The sequence below is a fragment of the Balaenoptera ricei genome, chromosome 4 (genome assembly GCF_028023285.1).
Source record: "Balaenoptera ricei isolate mBalRic1 chromosome 4, mBalRic1.hap2, whole genome shotgun sequence".
In the NCBI taxonomy this organism is placed as follows: domain Eukaryota; kingdom Metazoa; phylum Chordata; class Mammalia; order Artiodactyla; family Balaenopteridae; genus Balaenoptera; species Balaenoptera ricei.
In genome coordinates, this window is record NC_082642.1 from 68956042 (window position 1) to 68968047 (window position 12006).

The 12006-nt window shown below is 35.2% G+C and overlaps 1 protein-coding gene across 6 annotated transcripts in view; it reads left to right on the forward strand.

The window, feature by feature from the left end:
- Nucleotides 1–8772, forward strand: part of NLGN1 (neuroligin 1) — a 707492-nt gene extending 698720 nt beyond the window's left edge. For 3 of the 6 annotated variants that reach the window (XM_059922011.1, XM_059922015.1, XM_059922016.1), the window contains 3 exons: nt 2557–2742; nt 6202–6991; nt 7790–8772. In XM_059922011.1, coding sequence (XP_059777994.1) covers nt 2557–2742; nt 6202–6991; nt 7790–8612 — 1799 coding nt within the window. In that variant the 3' untranslated portion in view covers nt 8613–8772. Of the gene's footprint in view, nt 1–2556; nt 2770–6201; nt 6992–7789 lie in introns of all 6 variants that reach the window. The other 3 variants (XM_059922013.1, XM_059922012.1, XM_059922014.1) reach the window with 1 other exon arrangement.
- Nucleotides 8773–12006: the final 3234 nt, after the last annotated feature.

Here is a 12006-nt window from a genome sequence, read left to right on the forward strand (position 1 = left end):
CGGACACTATAAAACTCTTAGAGGAAAACATAGGAAGAACACTCTTGGACATAAATCACAGCAAGATCTTTTTTGATCCACCTCCTAGAGTAATGGAAATAGAAACAAAAATAAATGGGACCTAATAAAACTTCAAAGCTTTTGCACAGCAAAGGAAACCATAAGCAAGACAAAAAGACAACCCTCAGAATGAGAGAAAATATTTGCAAATGAATCAACGGACAAAGAATTAATCTCTAAAATATATAAATAGCTCATGCAGCTCAATATTAAAAAAATAAACACCCCAATCCAAAAATGGGCAGAAGACCTAAATAGACATTTCTCCAAAGAGGACATACAGATGGACAAGAAGCACATGAAAAGCTGCTCAACATCACTAATTATGAGAAAAATGTAAATCAAAACTACAATGAGGTATCACCTCACGCCAGTTAGAATGGGCATCATCAGAAAACCTAGAAGCAACAAATGCTGGAGAGGGTGTGGAGAAAAGGGTACCCTCTTGCATTGTTGGTGGGAATGTAAATTGATACAGCCACTATGGAGAACAGTATGGAGAGTCCTTAAAAAACTAAAAATAGAATTATCATATGACCCAGCAATCCCACTACTGGGCATATACCCAGAGAAAACCATAATTCAAAAAGACACATGCACCCCAATCTTCATTGCCGCACTATTTACAATAGCCAGGTCATGGAAGCAACCTAGATGCCCATCAATAGACAAATGGATAAAGAAGATGTGGTACATATATACAACGGAATATTACTCAGCCACAAAAAGGAATGAAATTGTGTCATTTGTAGAGATGTGGATGGATCTAGAGACTGTCATACAGAGTGAAGTAAGTCAGAAAGAGAAAAACAAATATTGCATATTAACGCATATATGTGGAACCTAGAAAAATGGTACAGATGAACCAGTTTGCAGGGCAGAAATTGAGACACAGATGTAGAGAACAAATGTATGGACACCAAGGGGGGAAAGCGGCGTGGGGGTGGGGGTGGGGGTGTGCTGAATTGGGTGATTGGGATTGACATGTATACACTGATGTGTATAAAATGGATGACTAATAAGAAACTGCTGTATAAAAAAATAAATAAAATAAATTCAAAAAAAAAAAAAAAGATCCCCAGTAAAACCTGGAGGGCTTCAAAATGCAAATAGGGCAGACACTTGAGTGGAGAAAGACTTACTCTTAAATTCCTGGGTTGGCGAGAAAAGCAGTGGGCAACAACAGGCTCAATGAGGGTATCACACTTGTTTGCCACCAACCTGGAAGTCGTCAAGGGTCTTCTCTGGATCCCCGTGCAGGCTATCAAAAGGTTGACCTAAAACAAATAGACTGCCAGCTATTTCTGCAGTAAAAATGGGTTTGTTTGGGATCAACAAAGGATTGCTGTTTGGGGTCTACAACCATGGCAAGCCACATGCAAGTCCCCCCACAGCAAGGAGAGGAGAACTTGTTTAAAAGGGGGAAAAGGAAGCTGGGAGGGCTGTAGTAAACAAAGAGCCCATTGGAGGAATTGAGAGTTTGAAGTAGAGTGGCTTTTCACTGGCTGAGTTGTGAGAGTTTCTCATTGGCTGAGCTCTTGCCAGGCAAGGAAAGTTTTTGTTCTTCCTGCTGAGCTCTGCTATTGTCATAGGGCATGAGAGCTTCCCTTTCTGACCTCCCAATTCTATTTTAATTGAGGTTTGTTTTCATTAATTTTAGACTGTTCTTTTCCTTTTTTCTTCAATTGCCTTTTCCACTCTGTCAGTTTAGATCTTTGTAACGTCTCACCACCTCCATTCTTTCTATTATTCAACATATATTTCTTTTCATTATTAAATTCACTATAAAATGGAGCTTTGAGTATTGGAGAAATATGAATCTCAACTTTTCAAAAATCTGCAAATATTCTACACTGTTTTCTAGTTGAGCAGATCTTGTCAGTTTAGCATTTAGGGCGTTCTAAAATGTAACCTCAAATTACGTCAGGTACAGTGATTCTTAACCATGGGGCATCATCAATAAAAATGTGCATACACCTATATATGCAAAGAATTGCATATAATTTTATGCACGAGTCTTGGAAAAATACCCCTGCTCTCTACCGTCATATCCTGCCACTCTGCCACACATACCTTAAATTCCAACCATATTAGACCACGAGCAACTTGAGGACTGACAGTATTTACGCAAAAACACATTCTCATACACCCCATGATACCATCCCAAATATCTCCACCAGGTAACTTGGCCCTTAGAATATCTCCCTTGAGGTCTTTCAGAATGTTTTCATTCTCTTTATCTGCCCCCTGTTACCTGTTACCTGGATAACTTGGGAACATTTGGGGAAGATAAATGTCATTTTTCAGATTTTAGTCTCTGCTATTCTTCCTAAAGTAAATTATGTTATTCTGGTGGGAAGTAATTTTTTACTAAAGAACTTGGATTGTACTCATCTTGATGAACACAGGCTTCAATTGTATTTAAATTTGATGTCTATTTGATTCATGTCAGCTCAAAAGGTTGCTCTTTGATGTCTTTTTATTTCTGTTTTCCAGGTTTCTTGAGCACAGGGGATCAGGCTGCAAAAGGAAACTATGGACTCCTTGATCTCATACAGGCTTTAAGATGGACTAGTGAGAATATTGGATTCTTTGGTGGTGACCCCTTAAGAATCACTGTTTTTGGATCTGGTGCTGGGGGTTCATGTGTCAATCTGCTGACTTTATCCCATTATTCTGAAGGTAACCGTTGGAGCAATTCAACCAAAGGTATTATGCAGGTTGCAAATTTTGACAATTTTGGTGTCTGCATGCCACGACCATCAGTAGTATGTGATGCTCTGTATATATTTCTCTGTTTAAACTAAGTGTTAGGTTGAACTCAATAACTGTTTAAAACTTTGTTTCTTCAGCTTCTCTATGCATGTTTAAATTTTTGTCAAACTCTTTTCTTTGTCTCCTGTGGAGCTTGGTATGGATGCCCTTTCAAACACACTTCAGAATAATTAGCATTACAGTACTTTCCTCTCCTCCAAAGGGTGATTTTGGGGAAAATCAAAGATGTTCGCAGTTCTGTTATCTCTGTTTATTCAGTAATCAAAATCAAAGACAAGGGTTTTTTTTTCATTATTTTTTTAATGCAAGGCTTGTATATAATCTATTTTCTAGATAGTAGATGTTTTAAACCCTTTACTAGTATGAAGATAATACGGAAGCAGTCGTAAGCTAGTTTGTGTGGAAACGTGATTTTCACTTGTTGTCTGAGTAGAGAATGGACGTTTGATTATTTTGCATGCGTGATCCAAAATTGTCAAAGCATCAAGGTCACTAGTAGAGCTTTTGATTAAAAAGAAAAATATGTTTGAATTTGTGCTTTTTCTATTTTCAACTCCAAAAGTGTTAATTTTTTTTCCCCTGAAGCCTGGCAAAGCAGCATGAAGCACTGAGGCTGCTTAAATTCATGAAATATTGTTCTTGTCTCCATTTTCTGGCCTTGACATCCTTTTTCCAAAATGCCTGCCCAAGGCTTATCATGCTGGTCTTTATGGACTCCTATTTTACCATGAGTTTAGTCACCCATTCTTATAGCATTATTAACTTGAAATATCTACAAGAACAGAGGTGTTTTGTTGGAGAAGTCTGTAAAACAAATACTTTCTCTCCATTATACATACACAATAGGCAGGAAAATAGAGAATATACATCAGCATAGACCATCTTGTATTTTCTGCTTTTCCATCGTCATTTTATATATATTAAGAAAGTATACACTGTCAATTCTTAAGAAGCTTAAGAATGAAGCTTCTTAATTTGTAAGACTGAGTTTTATGATATGAGCACCAGACATAGAATATTTGTTTTTGGTATCAAAGACACATTAATGTGGAATTTCAAAATAACAGTCATTAAATGAGTTTGTATATTTGGAGGATCATATATTATTATAGACTTAATTTATAGACATAGTTTATGTAACATCTCATTTGTATTAGTAGAGTTCTGAACCGAGATGACAAAATGACACATGTGTGAGAACTCTTTCAATTGTATAGAGATTTTGGTCTGCAGTGAAATGACTTATTTTGAAATAACAAACTTCGTTGCTGTTGTTTTTCTTAATTGAACAGATTAGATTGTTCTAGCCTGAGGACTATACTAACGCCAGTACTTATCTAGGATAACATTGGACAATCTGTTCAGACTTCTTAGGATCATTTGGTCTCAAATGCTCTTTGCGCTGATTTTTTCTAAAACTTTTTCTAAATGTAAAGTGAACATGGGCACCAAAGCCATTTTCAGCCAGTATAACACTAGCATTGCATAAAGAGATGAATCAATTAGTTCATCAGCTAGCATTGCTATTCATCAACTCATAATGTGGTAAACAGTGGCAAATGGCTATGCAAACAATTGAAAATACAGCATTCCATCACACTCTTCAAGGAAATCTGTCCATGCCTGGCTAGATGAATGGACTTACGTTTGATCTAGTCATAAGTTTATCTCTATTAACGAAGCTGCCTGAATTGACCAGGAGATGCTCAGAAGAGATCTTGAAATCATCAGGCTAATTTTACCTCCATTGCAGACATAGACTTTAAGGTCTGGGGACTTTCCAGACCTGCAACAATGCTCAGGCCTGTATCTATCAGGAGTCAGCCACACATAACAAGCACTCTCGCTGACAATAGAATATGTGGTTTTTCCCAGTATCATCTAGATGGCATATTTCAGACTATATCAAATGTGATGTGTATTGTCCTTAAAACCTTTTTTGGTATATTTAATTAATGTCATTAAGTCCCTAAAATGGGAAAGAATCTTATAGAAATCTTATTTTAGCTATAAAGTTTTTAAGCAGTACAATATTTCTCTGAGCAAATGTGGACAAACACATAGCCTATATAATTTTTTTAAATTATTTGTATTTATATTATTTGCTCTGGCAAACTTTGCTCTAGCAAACTGAAAATGTGTTCATAAAGATGTCAGAAACCAAAACAAATTTAAATTAGTATTGTTTGACTTTTTGAATGTTTTTATAATTATCTAGGAACATATTACAGACATTTTGAATACATATATGTTTGGAGAAAAAATGAAAACTTTGCTTCTAATTCAGTCATTACTTTAACACCTTTGTGAAAGAGTTCTTACACATTAACACATATGAATGATTGAGCATGTGTTTGAATAACTGAACTACAAAGCTGTATTTGGAAATTGACAATAAATGTAATTTTTTAAATAAAATAGATAAATTATATTTTTAAAACAAGAATTTTATTAGAGAATACCTTAATAAGTAAAGTTCATTTATAAATTTGAATGGTATGCAGCTCTTATCAAGCTGCATATGGGACCATGATTTATAATTCTTAAATGTAATTAAGTGAAAAGCAGTGGACCATGTACTTTTCATCTTTTATGATAAAATATAGCAGTGCACATTCAACAGTGGAAAAAGTTAAATCACCCCCCCCCCCACTAAATCCTTCTGCTGATGGCTTTTTCTTTAACCTAGTGAAAATACTTCAAATGTTATAACTTCTTCTGAAAGATGAATATTCAGCATACTATGTCTGACATAAAGAGCTGGAAAGAGTATGTCTAAAGTGATATTCTGTTTCGTGTGCCTTTAGGGCCATCCCCAGGGTATTAGCAAATTCCCAGCCCCAGTAGTTATGTGAGGTCTGAACAATTTTTTTTCAGATAAAATCTGATTAAAACAAACACACAGAGCCATTTTGAAGGAAGATGCTTGCAGCCAAATTGGAGGAAATATCCTCAAAAGACAATACAAAGTCTGATGATGAGTTAAAGGGGAGAGAGTTAGCCGCATCTGGTTGGCTATGATAACAGCGTAGGTGTTTACATGCTGGGCAAATAAATATTTGGGCCTTTTTGCCACAAGTATTTCCACACTCTCCTTCTCTCCTTGCTTACTGCCTTTTTGAGACATTGCACAATTTAGATCTCTTGATCCCAAACTAGTTGCTACTCAAAGCAGATGACTTAGGTCCACCTCTCGAATTCATTATACCCTGGGGATGACTTTATGTACCTTCTCTTAAGCAAAACTGTCTCTATCTCCCTGTTTCTTGAGTCATATCTGGGACATGTCTCAAATATCAGATTTTATTGTTTTACCACAGCATTATTCAAAGGTCATCTGAAACTCTTTGTTGTTTTTTCCTATAGGACTTTTTCAACGAGCAATAGCTCAAAGTGGAACTGCCCTTTCCAGCTGGGCTGTTAGTTTCCAACCTGCAAAATATGCTAGAATGTTGGCCACAAAAGTTGGTTGCAATGTTTCAGATACAGTAGAGTTAGTGGAATGCCTACAGAAGAAGCCTTACAAAGAACTTGTTGACCAAGATATTCAACCAGCACGATACCACATAGCCTTTGGACCTGTGATTGATGGTGATGTAATACCAGATGATCCTCAGATATTGATGGAGCAAGGAGAGTTTCTCAACTATGATATAATGTTAGGAGTTAACCAAGGGGAAGGGTTAAAATTTGTTGAAAATATAGTAGATAGCGATGATGGTATCTCCGCTAGTGATTTTGACTTTGCTGTTTCTAATTTTGTTGATAACTTATATGGATACCCTGAAGGCAAAGATGTTTTGAGAGAAACCATTAAATTCATGTATACTGACTGGGCTGACCGTCATAACCCTGAAACCAGAAGGAAGACATTATTAGCTTTGTTTACGGACCATCAGTGGGTGGCACCAGCTGTAGCTACAGCAGATCTTCACTCAAACTTTGGTTCACCCACATATTTCTATGCCTTTTACCATCATTGCCAAACAGATCAGGTTCCAGCTTGGGCTGATGCAGCTCATGGTGATGAGGTTCCCTACGTACTAGGAATCCCCATGATTGGACCTACAGAGTTATTTCCTTGCAATTTCTCCAAAAATGATGTGATGCTGAGTGCAGTCGTAATGACATACTGGACAAATTTTGCTAAAACTGGGTATGTACCTAAGGAATGAAGTTTGCTATAATTTAATTAAAATATCCTCTTAAGCACTTAAAAAATACGTATTTTGTGTCCAAATGATTTAATTTAATAGATTAATACCAACAATACATTAAGTTCCTTTATTCAAAATTTATATTTGTGGTGTTTCAAAAAAATCACTGCTTTATTCTTCCTTTGTAAAGTTTATTAAGACAGTCATACCTTCATTGCATTACTCAATAATTAAATTTATCTTGTTTTTTTAATTACACAGGACTTCTTATTATTGTTATTCAATAGTGACAAATATTTTATAAAGGTTTTTCAATTTACAGTACTGTATGCCTTTTGATCCTCCCAACTACCTTGCGAGGTGAGCAGCTCAGATACTATAATCCCATTTTACAGAAAAGGGACGTTAGGCTACGAGAGCTTTACCTAGATATTCATATGTTTAGCGTACAGCAGCATCAGGACTCAAATCCTCACCTGCCAATTCCAAATGCCCGGGTTTTTCCAATGCTGTCTCTGCTAGCTTGCCTATGAGACAACTCATATGTACACGAATTTTTAAATCTTTGGGTATATAGCAGCCCGTGGGTAGAGAGAACAAGAATGTGAGATTTACTTATACTACATTATCATCCAACAATCTGCCTGAGCTGGGATTTATATTTCTAAATTGACCCAAGTTATGTTAAAACACAGTCTAAAGCCTGGCTGAGTTCACCCTCTTCAATTAGATGTTAAACCAGTATTATTTTGATTTTTAAAAGAATAAAACAATTTTTCATAATTTCTCTTTTCTAGTGACCCAAATCAACCAGTCCCTCAAGACACAAAATTCATCCATACCAAACCCAACCGCTTTGAAGAAGTAGCATGGACCAGATATTCCCAGAAAGACCAACTTTATCTCCATATTGGATTAAAACCAAGAGTTAAAGAACATTACAGAGCCAATAAAGTAAACCTCTGGTTGGAGTTGGTACCTCATCTGCATAATCTCAATGACATTTCTCAGTATACCTCGACAACAACTAAAGTGCCATCAACTGACATCACTTTCAGACCTACGAGAAAAAATTCTGTATCTGTCACATCAGCCTTTCCCACTGCCAAGCAGGATGATCCCAAACAACAACCGAGTCCATTTTCAGTGGATCAAAGGGACTACTCAACAGAGCTGAGCGTCACTATTGCAGTTGGAGCATCACTGCTGTTTCTGAACATCTTGGCCTTTGCAGCCCTGTACTACAAAAAGGATAAGAGGAGACATGATGTTCACAGGAGATGCAGCCCTCAGCGCACGACTACGAATGATCTGACCCACGCACAAGAAGAGGAGATCATGTCCCTTCAAATGAAGCACACCGATTTGGATCATGAATGTGAGTCCATCCATCCACATGAGGTGGTTCTTCGGACCGCCTGCCCCCCAGATTACACACTAGCTATGAGGAGGTCACCTGATGATGTTCCCTTAATGACACCCAACACCATTACAATGATTCCCAACACTATACCAGGGATTCAACCCTTACACACATTCAATACATTTACCGGAGGACAGAACAATACTCTGCCCCATCCTCATCCCCACCCCCACTCACATTCAACAACCAGGGTATAGCCAGATAAGAGAAGCAAACTCTATTTTTTTGATGGATTGCAGTAAAAGATTACTGAAGATTCCTTGGCTTTCAACCTACAAGACGCTTACTATTTAAATAAGGAGGAATATTATGTGAATATACATATCAAGAACTTTGGGGGCTTTGAAAAAAACATGAATTGTACATATATACACAAATCAACTTTAAAAATGAATTTCAATTGCTTGAAGCAATTGTTCTGAATGATACTTTTTCATTCACATTCAAGAATTAATTTTTTGAAGATTTATGTTACATGATGGAATTAGGCATGTGGAACACCAAACAGGAAAGAACTATGTCTGAAATATAAAATATAAAAAATTAAAAAAACAACCATGAATATGCACAAGGGACACACCAATGGAATGTCAGATAATTTTCACCAGTTTTTATTTGGAGCTGTTTTATTGTGTAGACCATATTTACATATTTGGATAAGTACACAAAGCACCAATGCTGTTAATGGCCTTAGCAGAGGCTCATGCTGAAATTTGCCAGTAAAACAACGAAGTTTAAAGACTGGCAGGTACAACATTATCACATAAGTGCTGTCAGTATAAAGTTGTGGGGATAAAGGAAACTGGATATTTTTAGCACGATGTGCATGATAATTTATATGCTTGGTGGCTGTGCTGCTGATTAAGCCGTAATTAAAATTCTTCTCATCCCATTGGAGTTTTTAATAGAAGCTTCCTCCATCAATTGGCAGAACCTCAAGAAGATTTTAAGGGGCAGAAGTAATTACAATAAAATAATTCACAGTAGTTTTGATAATAGACGGAATTAGTTATGAAAGGTATTTGAAGAAACTATAGGTATAGTTGTGAATACTCGCTGATATGAATCCCAGAAAAAAAATTCCTATGTTTTTAATATTCTTTTCATTCCCATCTAAGTACTTCATGGAACTATAACCCTAATTGGATATGTGTTACAGGATCTATACTTTGCTGTGGTTTTTGTTACTCTGTATTTTGTTCCTTTTGGTAAGGTGAAGTGTGTCCAAAGAGTTACTTACTAGTCTTTTATGATATAAGGATGCCCCAAATTACCACTCTGATTACAGTTCTCAGTTCATTGATTTACTCATGTTGCATGACAAAATGTTTACTAATAATAACTCAATATAGAGTTATGTCCCTTCTCACATCACTTATCTTTCTCACTGAGGTTCATTCACTGGAATTTATTCACGCAATCTCAGTAGAGTGCAACGTAGATGCAAAACCTAGAAGGAGAGTCAACACCTGGAGGATTTTAGTCTTACACATGCGTGTGATTTTAAATGAATATTCTAAGACTACAGGAAACTCTTCATCCCCCTGTTGTTTACCAGTAACAGTATATCACAGACCTTTCCAAATGTTTGTATATGTAATCAGATGTACATTTGTATTAAAAAAAATTGAGATGGACTTAAAGAGCACATCCTGATAAATACTTTCTCTCTTACCTGTACTATATTTCTATTAGACTAAAGTTATGTGATTTTTTTTTACATTTTTTCAGATGACTAGCAATTTTGATAGTTTGTAAGATAATGCAAAGAACTTTCTCTGACAAACTAACTGCAGTAACAGAAACCTTTCTTTTCAGTTACTCTTTTTCAAGAATGAAAGCTTATTATACAAAAAAAAAAATTGTATACTACTTGATGGAAACAACTTTGTACATCTTGGCCATGTCACTGGTCATTGCGTGAAATAAAGATAATAATGACTATTAGTCCAATGCTAAGAGACATGATCTTTGCTCATTAAAGAGCTAAAATGTTTATTGCTGTTTTGTCTTTTTTTAAAAAACAAGAACAACAACAACAACAGAAAAAGAAACATGACTGTCTCAGAGAGTCATTTTTCTAGACAAGTCAGGTTTTTGAAGACATATAGGTAACTTCTACAGAAAACACACCGTGTATTTAAAGGCAAGTCTCATCTAAGATGAAACTGATGAAACTTTAATATTTTGAATTTTTAAGCCCAGGAACTCATGAAAAAATATTAGCTTTGTATTTTTAAATACCTCTTATGTGAAAGTAGTGTGGAAATAAAATGTGCCAATTGTTTTCAGTTAGAAACACAGGTTCCAATTCTGATCATCAAGGAACAGATCTATTGGAAATAAATGTGCAATATTCATGAAATAGAATAGCTAGGTTCACAATATAGGGGTGATTAAATTAATCATAAAGTAGTGGTTAGAAAGTTATCCTTCTAAGAAAATTTTAAAGTGCTGAGCAAGACATTAAGCTAACACTAAAGATAAAAATCTTCTCTTTCAAGGAATTTGTTTACTTATAATTCCCCCTCCCAATTATTAACTATCAGTAAAATGTAGATATTGCTCCGTAACTTCAAATAAAAATCTGTTAGACGCAAAAAGTCTTCAAAATCCAGAGCAGTCTACGTGCAGTTTTTGCCTGATTGGTTATGCTTTTAGACTGTGAACTGCCAATGTAAACAAATAAAAAGAATTGTTTAACATCTGAAATATTGTTTAATCAGAAAACTGTCTTTTACTGTATTGATTAAACGAAAGATAAAAACAGAAATAGAAATGACAACAAAATAAGATATAAATGAAATCTTTCATATGCATTACTTCACTTAGCAAAACCATTCTATTATATTTTAATGATGGCCATATTTATATCTATCTACCTACCTGTTGCTCTAAACTTATCTATTACTCGATCTACATAGCTATACCATAACAGACATCTATTTTATACTAATTGAGGGAAATGATTTAGAAAAACAAAGCATAGCCCTATTCTTTTTTTTTAAATGAATGTAGCATCAACTTTGTGGAAGATAAAGCAGCTCTAAGTTTTATTACTGTTTCAGGTTGTGATGAAGTCATTGTGAATGAGAGTTGCTAGTTTTATAATTACAACAGCTAGTTTTCTGAATGTAAAATGATGTCCCACAATGAATAGAACATTAAGAACTGTTTTTAAAGCTGAAACATAAATTTTAAATGCAAGAAATATTTTGAATATTGTTATGAAATTTTACCCAATATGTTTAAAGTGTATTTATTTAGATAATAATTTTCTTTAGAAAAAAAGTTGCAAAATTAAAAGAATATTTCTGTCATCACTTATTACTTCAGATTTTCTTGCCTCTGATGAAACTGCAAATAGTCAAGGCTGCTTACAATTTATATAAACATTAAGCCAAAATTGACTTTATTTCATTGTCTTGCTAGTATACAAAATTCTTGCCAAATGTTTACCAACAGATTAATGTTGTTTTAGAGGATGGCATTAGCAATATAAGAGTGACAGATCTCATAGTTTTAAATTTTTATTGAATATGTTGACTGTGAACAAAATCTAGTTGACTGCTACAGATATATCATGAGTTT